The following is a 20,667-nucleotide window of genomic DNA, read 5'->3' on the forward strand; positions in this document are numbered from 1 at the left end:
TTACATTTAACTTCAGTTTGCAGATGAACAGGTTTTCCCAAACCTATTCATTTTTGGAGACGAAAGTGAGTAATTTCCTATTTCCCAGGAAACTTCCTGTTGTAACAGATATCATTGGAAAGACAGCTGAAAGACCATGGGAGGTAATGAATAGGAAACAAACTGAACTGGAAGGATTATCCAGATGAAAGAGCCCAAGATGACTAGGCATACTGGGTAATGCTGACTCAAATGCTCAAAATGGGCCAAGTGGTCTCCAAAGGATAACACAGCGATGTACTCAATCTGTCACAGCTGTTTGTGGACTGAGCAGAACAGGGGATTACTGGCCTGGTAAGAATGCTTGTCATCACTGGCACTCCTTCCCAGCCATTCCAAAAGAGAAGGTGGGTAAACTGTTTACCTTTATGCAACATATAATACCGCAGGAAGCAAGGAATCTGCTCTGAATTCTTCCAAACATAGCATATTCCTGGTTTAGATACAGCAAAGCACAGCACCACAGAGGACATACATACTACATTATATTTTTATCTCCTAGTGAAAAACAGCTACACAGTGTCTGCTGCTGGCAGCCAGGCTTATTTAGAGGCTAAACCTTCACTTCATTGTCACCAAGTTTCGCCAAGAATCAGAAAAGGCAGTTTACCAGTGGAGCCAGTGAATCTCGTATTTTCAAGTAAGATGCCAGCAGAGCCTGAGAGTCTGTACCTAACAATGGTCCTGGGGCTGCTGTATCTTTTTGGAATACCTTTTAGCTGGCCAGCTGCTTGGAAGCCTCTTTGCTTTTCATTGTGAGATGCATTTTCTTTACCAATACAGCTGATGAAAATCTTAAAGAGTCCAAGGTGATGCTTTGTTTCTCAGGGGCAGTTTCTAGAATCTGAGGCAGTATCTACCTATTTTTTCCAAGCATTAACTCTTCAGTCTCACTTCCCTGTTCCTTGGAGGTCCAGCTGAACCTATTCCTGGCACGTGCAGATTCAGAGAAGCAATGAGACACAATCTTCAGTAACTATCTATGGAGGAGAATAAATCCAGTATTTAAATCTGTCTCCCAACACGGATTCTCTCAAGGAAGTTGTTGGAAAAGGTGGCCAGGCACACACCATTTTTTCATATTTTAAACATGAAGCACACAGACACAGAACACATGCACTCCATATAGCTACTGCTAACCAAAAATCTCTACATATGCAAGTATGTACCCATCATGGAATAGGAACATGGATAAGCACCAAAAGGAAAAGTCAGATTTACACAGTAAGTTAAGAAATAGGCAGCAAAGCAGGGTGAGAAATATCGAAATCTATTTTTCCTGAGCTATTCTGAAGTTAAGAGTATAGTCAGTGTTACGGTAACTTTCACATTGCTTATCATTAATGGGTAGCTTTGTACACAAGTCTATACCAATATTTAAACAGTAAGCCTAATTTTCAAATAGCCATTCTTTAAAAGTATGCATTTTCTTTATAAAAAAAAGATTTAGACTTGGAACAGTAAACTTTATCAATACACATTTTTATTGCATTGTCTACCATCCAGTTGCTTTTAAAAAAGTAAAACATGTAATAAATGTTTGCACTATTGTGTTCAACTATTCAGTTGTTCAGTTCAGTTTTTCATCCTGCAAGGTGTCAAACTTTACAAATAAGACAGGACTTATCATTAGCAAGAGGCATTTAATGAAAGTAACTCCTAAACCAAACCATGTCCCAAGACAAATTACTACGGAACCTTAGTAGTGACGTTAGTCACTGCTTAGAAAAGACTAAGCAGTGACAACATACACTGTAAGTGTTTCTTTTCAGCCTGCTAAATAAAGCACAAAAAGCAACAGCATATCTTTTAAAACTACCTAACACGTGATATTATATCAAATTTTAACAGAATTGACCTAACAAGCTCGTAAGAATTAAGGATGTATGATCCTGATTAAGTACATACATTTTTAAAGGGTAAGAGAAGAGCGCTAAACACTTAACATTAGACTGATTCCTGAAAAACAGAAGTTATCTGTTTATCAGCAGAACAAGCGGCACAGAGACTAGGTATACTTTCTTTCAAGTATACTTAATATTCAAATATAATCATTTCCTTGTGAGATAGTCCTTATTAAAAACAACTTGGAAAGAGTGTTTTGCATTAATCGGACAGATTTCTGTTGTGGACTCACAGTTTAAACCTGAATGGTCTAAACTATTTTTTTTTTTATTTGACTATTTGCATATTTTAGAGAGTCAGCAAAAGAGAAAAAAAAAAACCAACTCAATCACTGCAGTTTAGGCTGGATTTAAAATTGAGAGGAGTAACAACCATTTGATTTAGTAATCCTATGAATTATCAGTTTGCTATTCAATCTGAATTAATATTAAAACTATATAATAAAGTTAAATCAAAACCTATTTATAGTATTTCTCCCAACCCAATTCCCCAAAAGTCACATGGAATGGAACTCAACACCAATTAAACTGGGATAAGAAAAGCTCTCCCTTTTTGGTTCTCCCCGACAAGAGCCAAAAGGAATATGATGCTTATTTTGCAAGCAGCTGGTACCTACCAGTCAGGGACTGGTAATTCTTGCCAGCTCCTTGATATGAATCCTATCTAGCATGCCATATAATTAATTTGTTGATTTGTTTAATTTTAGTTAGAGCCTAGTTCATGAGCAAGTTATTTTCTCCGGTTTTAACAGCTTTTACTCTGTCTAGCCAATAAGGTGCAGCTAGTTAAAATTGTTAAGAGCTGGCTAATTCTATTATTCCAAAGCCCAAAATGAGCTTTTCTTTCTTACTACAAGTTTCACAACATGCATCCTCCTTTCCAATATGCTTCAGAAAACACAAGGGAGACAAACAGAAATCAGAGCTGGCCTCAGAAGCACTCAGAGACCCTGCTTGGGACCTTAGGAGCTCCTCAACGGTGCCAAGCCAGCAGACAGCAGCTGATGTGCAATGACTAGAACACACCAAGCCTGCAACCTCCAGCTGCCATGGACCCAAGTGGTGACACACAATGACCCTAACCACAGCCTGTGACACCTGTGTTTCATCGCATGGTCAAGAGCACCCAACACTCTGGCAGAAACTGCCTTTCCAGGTGGGAAAAATGGGACTTGATAAGTACAGGAACCAGGTCTGAGGGCTAAGGGAAGAGTTGTAGGCATGAGGCTCCATGTATAAGTGTTTTTTCTTACGGCACTTGCAACCAGCATCCCATTCTAGCAGTCTGGCTATTGTCAGCCAACCCTAACAGTGGGAAAATTTCAAGAGTTTTAGCATAACAAAAGCTGTCACTTGTCCAAGTATCATATTCCTTTTCCAGTATTGCTACAATTTTAAAAATGCAGTAAATAATGGAACAATAGTAACTTTCATTTGCAAAAGCTGAGGAGAGTAGTCTCTGGTTTGGTAGATGTACCAGCAAAAAGTCATTTTTTCTTATAGCCTTTGACTTATCTGGAAGTACATACTTCTGGAAGTACATAAAATGTGTTTTTTTTATCAAAAGCAGACAAAACTATGATAAAAAAAGTCCAGAGCTATCTACTGGGGCTGAAGTATCTGTGTTGAAGGGCAGAATCCATGCTGTTCCTTCATAAACACTGACGTATTCACATTCTCAAATACGAAGCCACAGATACTTCCTAAAGTTTTAAATAGTCCCCCCAGCATACATCATTGCCCACCAGCAATAAATGCTATGGTTCTTCACTTAATGTTTTCATAAAAATAAATACCTCTTTCAATTAAAAAGATTTTCCCTTCTTTTTGAAATTATTAAATTTGAGTTAGAGGAATGAGTGCTTGCTTAGTTCTAAGAGCAGACCTGAATTCTGGAATGAGTTTACTTTATGTAGAAATAATTACAGAAATAATGGGTTTAGCTGCAAGAACACTTCATTCTTTAAGCCCCAAGCAGCAAGTTTACTGTTAGTCCTACAACTACATTCTCCAACCCAGCAAGATTCGAACTCCTGCTTTCTGTCACAAAGATTTCTGCTTCTGAGGATACATTCATCTTTGTTAAATCACATACAAAATAATTATAAATAATCTTAAATATATGACCTGCAGGTATTAAACTCTCTTTGTTCTGATCACTTATCCAAGACTGAAGGTTAGAAAAAAGAATCTTATACAGTCTGGAAGTGGAAATACTGCTATTTATGAAATTCAAGTTTTAATTTTCTATTTTGACCTCAGTAAAGCTAGGGATTATTTTATTAAACTATTTGTATGTCAAGCTTTCTGAAAGATTAGTGAGGACTTACATAGTACTTACTGGACCATATACATAAGCAAACAGAAATCTGACATTGATGTACCTACATAGTTTCTTTATCAGTATAAACACATGAAATTTGATTCCAGTTCATACTGTTTCTTACCATCCCTATCATACTCACTGATCAAAGTTTGGTTTAGGCCTTAAATATTTCAGAGTATGGTCAAGAGTCCTGGGTACATAACACAAGTTAAGTAGTACCTCAATCCTCCGTAGATTCTTCAAGTATATCGAAAAGTACCTACATTAAATTTTGGATAGAAATCTGAATCATAAATAATCAAATGTTTTAAAAGAATAAAGATAAAAATCAAGCTATTTTCCACTCAATGCTATCTGCAAAGCCAAGAATGAAAGCTAAGCTTCTTGTTTAAAATTGTTTAATTGTTTAAGATTACATTGTTTAAGATGATTTTCCTCTCTGTTTTACAGGAGGAGCAGATAATTACTCAGTAAAATGGAATATTTAGAGACAAGTAAATTAAAACAAAAACTTGTGGGTTTCAGGAGCGGGTTTTGATAATAAAACTTATCAATGAAGAGTTCCTAGGAGCTGGTGAAGCTTCCCCTCTTGGAAGTGGCATACAAAGCAAACTGACTACCATTGAAGATTTTATGTTATAAATAGTTAAGCTTCATAGTTCCTCTGAAACTCTGTGCAAAAAAAAAACACCTGGAATTTAAATCTCTCAGTATAATTTTGAGGTAATCTAAAATATTAGATTCTAACTGCACTTGGAATAGTTTTATAGCGTTATAAAACATTATATTAGAAACAGCCTTGATCAAGTTGTTTTCCTGTACTAGAGCTGTATTTCACAATCAGAATTTGTGCCAATCTGATATGGGGGAAAAAAAAGCACTCAACAGGAGTGAAAGCATGCTATAAAAAGAAAAATTATATCATAAAAAAGATACAAAGTGTTTTGTCCTCTACAAGTCAACCAGCAGCTTTAGTCCTATCTAGAAACAAGACACATTTGTACAAGCGTCTTGGTAAAAAATTGCAAGCTTTTTGTTAAATAAATGTATTTTAGAGGTTCTGTGTAACTGCTTATATAGCCTTATTCTTCAGTTCTCTGTGTTAACGGTCATTTATGATCTATCCAATAGCTTGCCCTACAACACTTCCCTTCTACTCCTCTGAACACTGTTTTATTTCAACACATTTCTACAAAACTTATGGGGAATAGGATATGGTGTCACAATAGCTTAGTCATCTGATTGTACGGTCCTTTGAAATCGTCTAATTAAGTGTTACAGAATAAGATCTACATGATTAAAAACTAAGTAAGAAGAACTAGCCATGAATAAAAGTCAGTTTATGACTGCTCAAAAACAAACCAGCCCCCACTCTAAGGTAATTTTTAAAATAAATACCTGAGGCAGAGTCAGTAATCTAACCAGTGTATTACTAGAAAGCAGTGACACCACTTGCTATATTGCATACAAATCCACGGGCTTTTAAGAAGTTGAAGCTTTCTGACAGAATTCAGGACATTTATTATTATTAATCTTACCGTTCTATCATGGTTGAATAATAAATATTAATATGATCCTTCTGTTTTCATAGTGGGTACTAGCACTACTAGTCCATGCTGTTTATCAAATATTCTTGAATATGAGGATGTGTAATGGTCTAAATAGACCATCCCGTTGCAGGCTGTGGGCTTGTTTTCCCCCTTTCCGTTTTAAGCCTTTTGGTTTGCACCACTTCAGTTTAGACAGCACCACCAGGAAGCCGTTGAAAAATAAGTCACCGTTTAAGTAAGTAGTGCAATGAGTGCCAGCCAGATACATTTCATGTAATGCATCTCCCAGTTGCATCAAAATTTCTTAAGATTAACAGTTTACTACAGAAAAAAAAATCTGCTAGGGAAACAAATTAACTTTTAGTACATGTATAAGAAATAGCTGATTGACAGCTTCCCCATCATCAGAAGCTAAAGCTCTACCAGTTACTGTAGACAGCAATAAAAATCAGCTGAATTGGCAGCTAGGAGCACTGAATAACAGGATCAGCCATATTAGCTTTGTAGTTTACCACTATAGCACTAAAGTTTGAGAGACAGAAAAATCCAAGCATTTTGCTTTGAATAAACCTGGAAAATGGTCCATAAAATATACCTTAAAAATGCACATTTTAAAACATACCTCAATTTAACGGAACAAAAATTAGAGGTTTTACCCATTTTCTGCTATTTACTTCTTCCATTATTCCTCTGAAACGCACAAGTATCATTGGCAATGTATGCAGCTGAGTACCAAAATAAAGAATTCTCTTTGGAATAGTACAGAATACTTTTCAAATGCCTCTTTTCATAGTTAAAGTATTTTAAACCTTAGACTGAGAACAAGGACCTAGAATTCTAACTGCCTCAACTAACAGTTCTGATTAGAGCCCTCTTAATCACAGACAACATCAAAATTAATTTCATGTTCCTCCCCAACACAACTTGCACTTTAAATATTGCTTCCTATCACCAATCGTTTTCTTAGTCTGTAACACAAAGAGAAATAGCTGTAGTTTTGAATACATCATATGTAGGAAGAAACATGCACTTACCAAGTGAACATAAGGCACAAAGTATCCGAAAAGTGCAGCTGGGATCCCAAAAGCCCAGATTCGGTAACTGGGAACTTTGAAAACGGAGAAATTGCAAATCTTTTTTTCAGAAGGAAATCTGAACTTTCCCTTCTTTCCTCCCTCCTTGTCTTTGGTGTTGGAAACGAGGGGTTTGTACGTAAAGCCAGCCAGGAACAGAACAAACATAAGGATGCACAGGACCCGCAAGGTGTTGTATAGGCCAACAGAATCGATCAAAACTCTCAAGAGGAAGGGCAGTGACACAGTGAACAAGCTGCTGCCTGCAGTGACAATGCCATTCACTAGTCCAAGGCGTTTCTTGAAATACTGCCCAAGAATGACCAAGGATGGCTGGTACGCAAATGAGCAGCCACAGGCAAATAAGACTCCGTAGGTGAAATATAGAGGTTCAATAGTGCTGTATCAAAAGAAAAAAGAAAAAATCATTAGTCTTTTGTACAACATTGTGTGCTCACATTCACCTACCATCTGCAAAGCAGTTTTTCAATGAGTTGACATATTTACAGAAGTGAGTTAAGAGTTTGTATGCACTTGTAGTTGATATACACTGTGTCAGCTTAATTCAGCAATTATTCTATTTTCTATCACTGAAAATTTCATAGAATTCACTGAACAGGTAAAAAAGCAAAATTATATTTAAGTATCATTACACCAAATACTCTGACTAAAAGAAAGTTTCAAAGTGAGAGTGAATTCACCAAATGTAAGTTCAACCATTGCTGGGTTTATAATTTTCTTTGGAAAAGAAAAAAACGAATTGCTTTCATTTACACATTTCTTCACTGTGCTAACGGTTCAAACATAATACTGAACACTCCTCATGAACCCAGAAAAACCAAGTATTTACATAGTTTATTGTGAAAATACAACAGCAAAAGTAGTAAACATCATTAATAATGAAAAACAAAACAAAAATAGGACTAAAATTTGACAGTATAATACATTATAGCAAATGATAGACTTTAGGTATTTTTTTTAGACAAATAATCCCCTTTTTATTAAATATTCTAAATTCAGTGTTTTGATCCAGATATTGGATATGCTAAGAAAAAATAGGAAAAAAAAACATTAATAAAGAATGAAACATTCAGCTCATATTAAGGAGGATCTTTATTACAAGGTTCTTCACCATTACCATCTACTATACAACTGAAATGAAGCAGAGCCATTGTATTAGATCACAGGCAGACGTGTGACATTAAAAGGTACCTTTGTGCAAGAAATTGTAGCAGTGTTAGTATAATTAATTAAATTAGTATTATAGTATTAATAAGTCAACAGAAATATTTTTTACATTTAGATGAAGGAGGCAATGTGTGAGAAGTGTTTTTATACAAGATTTCTGAGGTGGCACATGATGACTTTTTTTTAATACTATGTTTTCAATGAACCATGGGCTCTTTTCTATCAGCTAACACCTGCTTTTAAAGCAGTTATAGAAAACCATTTAACCTGTTACCCAATATATTAACTTTTTTTTTTTAAGGTCTATGAATGCTTTATGTAGTGCTTTTTGTTGTAGGATGTTACCTACCAGCATCCCTCTATACCAAAATACACTCCACAAGCTTCCCATGCAATTATAGAAATTCTTAGAAAATAGTATTTGACTAACAAAGGTCTGACACCAGGAACTCTGGTTTTGTGTATTATTGTGAAAGAATATTTTTGTAACATAATATTGTTGCTTTCTACATTAAACTATCAGTTCCTAAAACTGATTATATACAAGGTAAGCCAGTCAAAACAACATAACAGGGAAAGACCAATTATCTTTATCAACGGAAAATAACCAGGAAAAATAAAAACAGAAATTATGAAGTGAAAGTAGGAATGTAATACAGTAAGGACAGAGAACTTCTGCTTCCATTCAAAGAGTTTGCAGCATGACATAGTAAAATATTTTCCTGCATTACAAATACTCTTACATCTCAGCTTCCTAAGAGATAAAATTTATATTAAGAAATCAGTATGTAACAAAAGCAGTAAGTCATATTTACATTTATCTACTGTACCATATTTTACTTTTAGAACCTTGACTTCTATCTCTGAACTGTAATCCCTCAATTAACTGATAACATCATAGGCATAAATCATTTTAGTGTAAGTAACAATGAAACACAGAGAATGCACGTTAACATGGCATGTGCTCTAACAAGAATTCACCTCTCCTTTCAAAGTGCTCCTCAAATTCTAAAACAAAATTCAAATAAGCTACGTATTTTTTAAAACCTTTACAAAATAACTTCCTTTTGCATGCCTCTTCTGTGCCCTTGTTCCATTGGATGTCAGGGTAATACAGGGATGATAGCATTTTGTTCAAAGGAAGAAAACATCTTTCCTTTATCAAGAGGTTTAATTTATAATAACGAGACTGTTGTAGTATTCATCACTTAACACACTACTGGTAAGCAAGGAGGAAGAAAGACTTTTCCAAGATGTATTCTTTTAATTTTTACCTCATCTGTGGTAACAAGCTGTTTAAAACATATCAGGAAGTGGGTTTTTTGTTTGTTTGCTTTAATAAAATGAATTAATCAAAATATTTGCACTTGGATTAACCAAAAAATAAAATAAAAATCAAACTTGCTCATGTAACAAGAAAACAAAGCTTTCTTTTTCCCATAAATATAACTTATTCCAAGAATAAATATAAACACTAGTCTCGGTACCTAAGACAGAACTATTTGTCTTCTCTTCCTGTACATTTGTGGATATGTTTTCATATTAGGGGACATATGCCCAAACTAGACCTATTAGCTCAGGCACAGTGCCACACAGCATGGCTAGTTGTCCATCCAGATCACAGCCAGCTCACATCTATCTGGTTCAGAGTACAGGGATAGAAAACATTTTCAGAAGCCTGTCTGTATAGATAGATTTTCATCGATGTAGGAAACCTCTCCTGGATTTTGCTTTTGATTGTTCCTGTACTTTTTCTGCTAAGAGTGGGGGGAAAAAGCAGACTGAGAACTAGAGGTAACTGTAGCTTATTTTCCTGCTACTTTTTACCCTATCTTCACTAACCAATTTCTGCTGATGACTAGAATAAGTGAGTAAATTTCCTGTTTCCTCATCTTCTACAGGGCATGTCCAAGAAATCAGCTGCTCTTGAACTCCTTAGGAATTATTCTGCAAGAGTTACAGAAATGTACAAAATGAAGTGTAATCTGGAGAAAAACTTCGACTACTGTTCAAGTTTTCTCAACAACACAAGAAAGAACTGAGATTTTCTTAATAAAGCCAATAAGCCCTAAGTATATGTCATTATAGCAAGGGTTTCACTATCTCTGTGTTTGGCAATTGGACCAGTAAGAATAGAAGAAAACATCACATTTTACTACAACATTAACACCTTCCTGGAGGTCCTACTGTATATTTATCAACATTAAAACAGTGTTTGAAAAGCAAATTGAGGGGATGGGGCAGTGGGGGAAAACAAACAATGTTTATGTACCTGCTAAAACACAGCATACATCAAGCAAATATACAAGTTTATCCAGGACAATGCTGTTGATCTTATAGCATTAGTCTTGCTTTGATACATTTAAACATAGTGGTTCCTGTTAAATAGGAAGTGCTGTTATGAGGTTATATTATATTTTTAAAATTACTTTTGAAGTTGAAAGTATCACTTGGAGTTTTCACAAGTCAGTTAGAAAGACAAAAACAAATAAAACAAGGTTTCTGCTCTAACAGATAATATAAAGTAGCACTGCTTACTCCTTCGTATTCTGTTGGTATGATCAGCATTACCACTACACTGTAAAATTGATAAAATACTTCTAATGTAAAGAAAAGAATTTTTTACCTCACAAAAGAACTTGAAAGGAGTCCAGCAAACCCTACTGCAGCTCCAATAACAGCTACTTTTCGACAACCAAATATGTCTGTGAATATGCTGACTATTGGAGAACAGAAGAAGACCATCCCCATAGAAAGAGAGCTGACCCATGCTGCAAAACAGAAAAAGACAGCATTTTAGAAGACCAAGTGATTTAAAAATTTCAGCAAGTATCTGTTTTAGTTCAGCAACATAAAATCTTAGATAAAAGTTGGGTAACAACTGGATAACTATTTTAAAAATATTTAAATTTTAAAATATATTTAGCTAACATGGTAAAAAAGCCTGACCAATTTACATAACCACCTAATTTAGACTTTATCAGCTCAAGGAATGCAATTAGCTACAAAGTTATTACTTTTACTTTTTTTTTTTTCCTTAAAAAAAAAAAAAACAAACCACACAATTATTCCTCCAGTAACTAACCTAGTATTCAAACTGCTGACTAGGCCATTAAAGATACCTTTAAGGCTCCATATCCATTCTGACATCAATTAGCACGTTTCACTTGATTTAATTCTAGACTTTAATGAATTTAAACAGCTAGGTTTGCTGAAAAAAAATTAAAATTAACCAATTTTTAACTTAATTACATAGATCTAGATCATACTGAACATTAATAATGACTAAATGAACAATAGGCTTTTATACTGTAATACACACATTAGAAATATGATTTCACTTTAAACTAAAAGAACTTGAGCTACTACAACCATTTCCATATAGAATAGGAAAATGTCACTACATCTGATACTGCTCCAGCTTTACAGACACTGTTAAAACTGTACTTTGTTTATAAATGAGTCTTTAGATCATTAAGATTCAGTTTAGGTGAGTACACTAAAGTTTCAGCCATAAGTGTGTTTTTTATTCCAAGTGTACCAAAAATATTTTCAAATTACTTAGGTAGAAGAGAATTTGATTCATTTTAAATTAGAAGTCAGCTTTCTGCTTCACTTCATACGGGTGTTCAGAACGACATCATTTACTTGCTGTCATCTAATCGTTCTTTCAAACGTGCGTTACTCATGTTATACCCAACAGTTCTCCCAGGGCATAAAGGTAAATCAAGCTGCTGTAGCACAATAGTTACAACAAATATCTTCAAGTGGGTAAATGTCCCCATCTATTTGGGAAAAAAAAAATTGTCTAAATAGGTAGTGGAAAAAGCTGCTGATGCAAGATGCATAGGAAAAAAAAAATATTGTAACTTCTTTTTGAATTGTACGGAAGATGAAAGAACTGTTTCAACCTGGAATGGATTTAAATCTGTGTAACTGGAATTTTATTTAGAATATCTTTCCTAAAGACACAGTTAGATAAACAATTGTGATTCAGTGATAAGGGCAAATAAAGTTATCTGGGGGAAAAAAAAAAATATAACCAAGAGACCTAACGAGAAATATTTGCAAGTCTATCTATCAATGCCAAGACTTAGAAGCAGTGTTGTTAAAGCACCAGTAAGCTCTACACATTGATGAAGACCTCATTGTGCAAGGCACTAAAGAAAACAGAGCAAAACAAACAAGCAAACAAAAAAAAAATTGTTTCTTCAAAGAGTTTAGAATGTAAGTGAAAGACAAAAGAGAACAGATGGCTAGAGAAAAACAGAAATGAGAGTACATGACATAAAACCTTTATTTTAGGGCAAACAATGATCTCAATGAACCATGACCTAACTGTTTGGGGCGGGGGGGGGGGGTGTTACTGGGGTTAAAAAAGCATGTGATAAATATAATGGAGTTGCAAGGCACAGTCTGAAGAGGAGTGGGGTACTTTTATGGGTATTGTCGTGGTTTAACCCCAGCTAGCAACTAAGCACCATGCAGCCGCTCGCTCACACCCTCACCGGTGGGATGAGGGAGAGAATCGGAAGGGCAAAAGGGGAAAACTCATGCGTTCAGATAAGAACAGTTTAATAACTAAAGTAAAATAAAAATAGAACAGTAGTAATAGTAATAATAACAATAATAATAAAACCAAATAATAATAGTACAATAGTAATACAAAGCAAGCGATATACTGTACAATTGCTCACCACCCGCTGACCGATGCCCAGCAGGTCCCCCAAGCAGCGATCGTTGCCCCTCCCCCGGCCAACTCCCCCAGTTTATATACTGGCCATGACCATCATGTGGTATGACCCCTTGGCCAGTCTGGGTCAGCTGTCCTGGCTGTGCCCCCTCCCAGCTTCTTGTACACCTGGCAGAGCATGGGAAGCTGAAAAGTCCTTGACCAGTGTGAGCGCCACTTAGCAACAGCTTAGCACTACTTAGCAAGAACCAAAGCATCAGTGTATCATCAACATTGTTCTCATCCTAAACCCAAAACACAGCCCCATACCGGCTACCAAGAAGAAAATTAACTCTATCCCAGCTGAAACCAGGACAGGTATTTCCCAGGTATGAGGAACCCAGACAAGATAGCCCTGCCAGCCTCGCACCTCTGCAGCAGAAACACGAGCCGTATGAAGGGAGAGCACAAAAGACTAGGAAGAGCAAGGCCCCTGTGACACTGACTGAAAGGCAAAGACCAAATTTATGAAAGGTCTGTCCTTTCTCTTCCTCTGCAGTCAAGGAAGGCTCAAAGGCACCTTGGGTGTGGCAAGAGATGACTTAAGAGATCTGTCCCACTTTACAGCCCAGATGGCTCCTGATGTTGCAAGACAACATTATACCAACTACAATTTGTAAAACAGGAGTCAGAGGGAGTAAACACTCTCATACAGCCTGAAGACCAGCCAGTTGCGAAGCTTCTAAAAAATCCAACTTCTACAAGACTCCTCATCTTTTTACTTATCTTTCCCAGAGTGAGCTACATAGAGCCTGCAGTGCTACTGTCCAAAGGAAACTGCAGACACTAGCAGGCAGAATGTCCATGGCTTCCTGTCACACCCCCCTCCCCAAATAAATGGTAGCTCCACCACCACAGTCCTCAGTATCTCTGCATGACTTGCAGGGCAGCAGTAAGAATCACAGAGCACCCGTGACACCTGCAGTATCTGCAAGGCCAAGAGAAAAGGCAGCTAAATCTTGAGAAGTGAGCATTACAAGACTCGCTGTCATCAGGTTCACGGTGGTATGAAGGTACCAAGGAATGGTTGAACCTCCTGTCAGCATTCCTGCCTAGGTATGAGAAGACACAAAGGCAACTGTGGCGCTAGACAAGCCCACCAGAGATTACTGGTTATGAGAATCCAATCTCACATGGACAGGTACATAGGTAAAGAAACTGGGCAACTGAAACAGAGTTTAAGTAGCTTGCATGAAGTCACAGACTAAATTACTTCAGAGCCACGGATACAAGTCCAGCAGTCCTAATTTCCAGTTAGCACAGGCTGTGATTTAACTAGCATTCTCCTTAGTGAAATCAAATAGTTTACAATACTTGTTAATGTCTTATACGACTGATAAAATAATTGGAATATAAAAGCCTGAAGTGAAAATATTCAGCTCAAATTACATTCAGTTAACAACATGCTGACTTTGTCTCTTCATGCTTCCAGGTACTAATGAAAGAAATCTGCCTTTCTTTCACTTGATTCTCTCTTTTTTGTTACAGCAATGACAAGCAAAGCCTAAAAGAGAAGAAAGGTTCCCACTGATTTTCAACACAACAGACAGTTAAGAGGAAGGACAGCAGCCTTATCTGAAGCGTTTCAGAACGGCACTGCGATTAAACTGCAGAAGTGGGAGCCCATGCTTTACCACTTATCTACCTAATGGAAACTGAGGCCCTTTAAATTACAACTTTAAGTTAATATGAGGGTCTTGGGTCCTGCAGAAATGTAACTTAAAGATATTGTTGGCATGTCTTGTATGAACAGCTTTATTATTCAATTAAGAGAATGTTCTTGAAGTTTAACTTCACATGTATGTATATAGTTCAAGAAAATTTACTGTATTCATGCTTTGTGAAGAAACCTAGCACCAAAAAGAATCAAGATATAAACAGAACAGCACATGTGTAAATTCTTCATTTCCTTAAGGCAAAAAATTCTTGTTGCAATATCTTGATCCTATAAAGAAACCGATGGCTATAAGATATATCCAATAGATCCAAGTAATTTTTTATTTCACTTTGCTCAAGTAAGTTTTCAAGCATTCTTACACTTTTTCCCCTCAGTATGAAAAAGGTACAATGAATTGTCTTCCACATTTTTTAAATAGAAATTACAACAACTGTCCCAAATAAGTAATATGAAAAATTACAGATGCAGCTTGCCAGAATAATAACTGCTTTAGAGAGCTCTCATTACATATGAAAACATTTTTCCTCCAGGCTATTGGCCACTTTCCTGGCCACAAGCTGGCTATATTCCAGAGCTGCTAATTCCGATACTAATACAGCACCTAATTGCTACATATAACTGCATTCATATCCATACACAAAACATTTTGATTGCCATAGAAGAAAAGCTATTCCTACTTTAAGGACTTAAACCTCCCTTAAGGCACTAGAATTTAAGAATTAGCTCCTGAAAACATGTAATTGCAGAATAACCAATTCCCAAGCTTCCCTAGAAGATGTAACAGAAGTTATCCCTAAGATAAAAATATCAGACCAGAGAGCTTATTGGTAGCATCTACGCTGAAAAGTCTGTTTCTGTGCCATTGAAACACATAATAGATTACAAAAACCCAAACTTTATTATAACTAAAATTATTCCAAAATGAAGTGTCACAGCTACATGTTCTTTTCTTATCAGTTCACTACAAATGTATGCACTTCAGCTATAATCTGAGTATGTCTCATATTTCTCTAATTATTTCCTCTGTTCAAAAGCCTATAGCAATGAAACTATGGCACATACTCCACAAAAGCTGCTGTTTTACCATGAGTTTTTAAAAATCAGCCTTATTTTAAAGTGTCTTTTGTCTTCAGCTATGAATATAGTATCTAATATCTGAGCATTCACAAAATCATTCCCATCATCACAGCTAGATTACGTAATACATATTTATCTATCTACCAAGCTATGAACCAAGCTGTTAAATGTTTCAGTTCCTTGTTTAGACTCAAGCACTAGGACTTACGAGACAACAGAAAAGAAAGCAAGCATTAATACCATGGCGCATTGGAATGCTTTATCATGCATAAATTCAAATAAAGGCTACTCATCCAAAGCATTCTTCTTTACAATCAAAATTTTTCTATGCATTACAATAAGAACCTTATTAGTTTTATCCTCACAAGTGTCTTTCAAGTGGTTGGCTTAACACAGTAATAACACCCTTCATTCTTTAGTGAACTTCAATATTTTTTTTTTTAATATCTTCCCCTGAGATTTTTCTGGTTGAAACAGGGAACAAAAAGCTACTGTCTGGAAGACAAGTGATATGAGGCAAGTGAAGAGAAGAATATTTAAATTGAGGATTCAAAAATCAACTCAAAAATATTTTGTTTCTCCACATTAAAAAAAAAAAAGGAGGATGTATGTGTAGCTCATGCAGCAAACCAAGACAGCAGTAAAATTACACTTCACTGGATAGCTTCCAGAATAATCTGTTTGTCACTACACATACTAAGACAGAAGCACAGACTGTGGAAAGTGAGAGCAAACTTTCTCCATTTAATATAACAGATTCTCATGGGCAAAGACCTATAGCTACACTGTTTTTTAAACACTTGCAAAATAGACTGGCTACCCATCCCCTAAACCAGTACCTTTGCTCACTGTCAGACATCCTTCCCAAAAATCAGTTCTCCCACCATCTCATTATGTAACAAGTACAGTAGTTCAGGCCATGCGACACTGCTAATACTTTTAAGTACAAGCTATAATGATGCTGGATAATGAGAAATTACTGCGCTAACTCATAATGAACAGAAAGTACAGAATCAGAGACAAACTGCTTCAATCTCTTGATTTATAAGATGGAAATAATACTTCTCATACTGAAAGTGTGTGAAATTCTTGTTTTGTGGAAAGTACTCTACAAAGCAGATTTCTAAGAAATAAATTATTTTTAAATGATTGTGTAAAATAAACAATATAGGACAAGTTACATGAATGGCAGATGTTTAAAAATGTTTCATTGTCTCACATTGAAAAGGTTTATGTAGAAGTAGCATATTACAATAAAATCATAATGCAGAGTTAATGTAACTGCTTAAATAATAGCACTTAGTAACTTCTGAAAGCTCAACTTTAATAATATTTAGGAGGGTTTTCCTTGTGTTTTCTAAAATACTTGGAGAAAAGGGAAGGACAATATTTACAATGTGAAAATCTTCATGCTTCCATTAAGTTATTAGTTAGGATTTATGCAGGAATTACGAAGCCTGTATGTACTCTCCCAGCCTCACACCATTAACAGCTGAGGAACTTCCTAAGCCAGTTGGTTTTTTTCCTTCTAAACAAATTTGGACATTACTTTTTTTTCCAGTGTATTTATCAATATTCTATCAATTCCTCCTCCATGAACTGCCATCCTCTCTTGGAACACTTATACATTTTAAGCATCCACAGCATCTTACAGCAAACTGCTCCATAACTCAACTACGGGCTGTGTGAAGGACCTCCACTTCTATTATGGCCATTTACATCCAAGACTATTCTCTTCAGCAAAGCAGAAGACTGGCTTCCATAAGAAGATTTGTTATGAGTGTAGCTCAGGAGTTTGAGAGATCCTGTTTTGGAGGAAACAGAAGTGGTTGTTCAAAGTTATTTCTGGAGATAATTTGCTCGTCTCCAGCTAGCATTAATAATTCCTTGCCTGCATAGTCACATTTACATGGCATTTTTTAGGAACAAAATAATTGCAGTACGGTGTAGATCAAAGTCTGATTTAGGCCAGTATCCTGTTTCTGTCCACCACAAAATACTTAGACAAAGAACATTTGAAAATAGGCTAGCATCCTGCAATGCTTTTTCCCTGGCTATGCCCTCCCAAAATCCAGCAATAAGCAGCTTAGAAACCTCCTAAGCAGAAAGTTGCATCTAACCATTCTTCAAGGACATTTAGTTCCATCAATATTACTTTGGCTTCACTGCGTTTTATTGTAATCAGTTACAGAACATGCTCAGGCATTAGCACCACATAAAAAATAAACTCCCCCTTTGTTTTGAACCTGCTCATATTTTAATTCCTCTGCTGTAAGAAATATGAACCAATCAACCCTGCTAAATTTCCTCTTGCAATCTATGATTTTATATGCCTTTATCAGATCTGTTCATACGAGTTTATTCTCCAAAATGAAGCATCTTTTTGACTTAGCATGTCTTTGTACAGAAAATATACTTTTCCCTCTTCCCCCCCCCCTTATATTGAGTCTAATTGTATCATACTATTTCTGAGACAGGGTAGTCAGAACTGCATACAGTATTTATATAGAACAAACAATAAGTCTCTGTGCTAACATAACTTTTTTTTCATTCTCTATCTCCTAATTGTCCTTCCTTTCCCCTGCCCCTCTTTTTTTTTTAAAGCATTGCAACTGCTTCAGAGTAAAGATGTTTAGAAAACTATCCATGACCTTATTCTGCTAATGATGACTGATGTAGAGGCATTTTTTCAGCATGTATTTGAATTATATTTCTCCCCATGAGATACATATGTACACTGAATTTAATCTGCCATACTAATCACTCAGCAATAACACAAGAACTCAGCAAGTCTAACAGCCAGCCACCAACATGCTCACCTATGAGAACGGGCTACAAAGTTCGAATTTGTTCAGCCTGCAGATGAGAAGACCAGCAGCTCAAAAGGAATCTAGCTCGTGCCTCCAGATATATAAACAGGTGAGTACTACAGAATATAGAGCTAGTCTCTTTTCAGTGGTGCACAGTGACAGGACAAAACAACTGGAACTGCAATAAAGGATATTCCAATTAGAGGTTATGAAACAATTTTTCACCATGAAGGTAGTCAAACACCAGAATGTGTGGTCCAGAAAAGATGTGGAATTTCCATTCTCGGATATATTGAAAATTGGACTGGACAAGGCTGTGAACAACCTGATCTAACTCAGAAGTTCAATGTATTTTTAATTCAGCCCTGCTTTGAGTGAGGGGTGTCAGACCAGATAACCAGAGCCTCTTCCAACTCAAGCTATTCTAAGACACTATAATTTATGGAAGAATACTGTTCTAAACACCTGCTTCTTGAAAAACTGGATACTGAAAATCATGTTGAACATTAGCAGCTCTTCAGAAAAAAAATTTTAAGTTGGCAATATTAGGCCAACCACCAATCCCTTGTTTGTGAATCTTAGAAAGATTTAAAAACTCTTTCAGGTAAGAGAAAAAAAAAATAGAACTAAGCCATAAGATTAAAACCCTTTTTTTTTTCCTTAGGAAATGGGAAGGAGCGGAGGTATCCTTGAATTCTAAGCCAAGTAGGTCCTTATAAATAGATCTCATGAAACCTATTGCTAGCATTATAGATATAAGCTTCATTGCTTAGAACTACTGTATCTCCGCCCTACTAATGCACTCTTTCCATCAATATTGTTTGATTCTTGTTGCCTGTGCCCAGAAGCATGGAGCTACCCTTTGCCTAAGGCACTCCAGATACATTCTCTTTTATCCATTATCTATTTTTCTTTCTCTGGGGAAATTTCCAAAAGAGGGAATTGTTCAACAGATGTTAGGTAACCAACAGAGCAACAGAACCATTAGACCCAGCAAATATCAGAATAACCTCCTGTGTCCACAGAAAGCCTCTGTAGGTCAGCCTCCTGGAAACTGCCAACCCTATTTTTATCCAACCTATCACTACCCAAAGACAACGTCAAATGCCTTGTGCTACATGCCTTGCTTACACATGCCTGTGAAAGTTGTTTCAAAGACTGCTCAGTAGCTTCTCATGAAATCTGAGGAATTTCATTAGTTGTGGGTGCAAAAGGGAGAGCAACTGAATTTCTACCTAGCTGTTCCCATTACTGAGCAATCCAAAGACCACAGAACAGTATGTCAGTGGAAAAGGAAAGTGGATGTTGAAACGCATGTACTGTCACATTTAGAATTCCTACTGTCAAAAAAGTGCACTGCTTGTTCTGTTCAAAAGAGATCTGCTGATCCCATTAGAGAAAGTATGTGTTTAAGGACTAAAAATAAATGTATGACCTAATGCTGCCACAGGAAGTATCCTATATTTTGAACTCAGGTTACATGGCTACAGCTTTCAGTTTGCTTACTTTCAAGTGTATAGTTTGCAGATGTCTGAGCTAGGCTCTCCCTTAAAGCAATATTAAAAAAAATTAAAGGCCAATTTAAATGAAAATTCTAAAGTATTTGGGGCAAAGAGAATTTAGTGCAAGGAAACACCATCTCTTTTGGACACCAAAGCTATCTTGAACAGGCTTTAAGAATCCTAATTATATATAAAGGATTTAACCAGATTTCCACAACACACACAAAGAGATCATGGCCAATACACAAGGATTTATGAACCAGGAACTAGTGGAAGTATCTGGTAGGAATACAAGACATTGTTTTTTCCCCACTCTTTTTTTTTCTTGTCCCTGAGAAACAAGTCTTTTATTGAATAACCTTATTACTGGAAGATACTGGTAGTTACAATGAGTTGGAAACCAAGAACTAAATATGACCCACTGGATCCCAGTAAAGGGATCTTTGAACAGACACCCTGTTTCCGTATCACAAGCATGAAAGCATAACTGTTTTCAGCAGACATGAAGTCATTATCAGGCAGTTTGAATTAGTTTATTCTGAATGAAAAGATTGAACTCAGATTTACAAATAGCTGTAAGCGTTCCTGTGCTTATGCATAGCATCTCTTCAGTATATATGCCTTGTGAGAGTCCAAAACACTACTTCAGGTTTGCATGTACCATTTTGATCTTGAGGCAACAAGGTGGAAAGAAGTTAAACTTGCCAATATGTTGTCAAATTAGCAAAATAAGTTCATATAGTAGGAGTAAGAAACAAAAACAAACATTATATCAAGTCAGAACATAC

The 20,667-nt window shown here is 36.1% G+C and overlaps 1 protein-coding gene across 1 annotated transcript in view; it reads right to left on the reverse strand.

Annotated features, from left to right (window-relative positions):
* The window catches only part of SLC16A10 (solute carrier family 16 member 10), a 77,698-nt gene that overhangs the window by 22,936 nt on the left and 34,095 nt on the right, over positions 1-20,667 (reverse strand). Inside the window, exons 2-3 of the mRNA XM_087775679.1 lie at positions 10,707-10,851; positions 6,854-7,292 (exon numbers count right to left, since the gene is read on the reverse strand). Coding sequence (XP_087631805.1) covers positions 6,854-7,292; positions 10,707-10,851 — 584 coding nt within the window. The remainder of the gene's footprint in view (positions 1-6,853; positions 7,293-10,706; positions 10,852-20,667) is intronic.

This window comes from Nipponia nippon, unplaced genomic scaffold, assembly GCF_047370975.1.
Source record: "Nipponia nippon isolate SJK-2023a ecotype South Korea unplaced genomic scaffold, ASM4737097v1 scaffold_4, whole genome shotgun sequence".
In the NCBI taxonomy this organism is placed as follows: Eukaryota; Metazoa; Chordata; class Aves; order Pelecaniformes; family Threskiornithidae; genus Nipponia; species Nipponia nippon.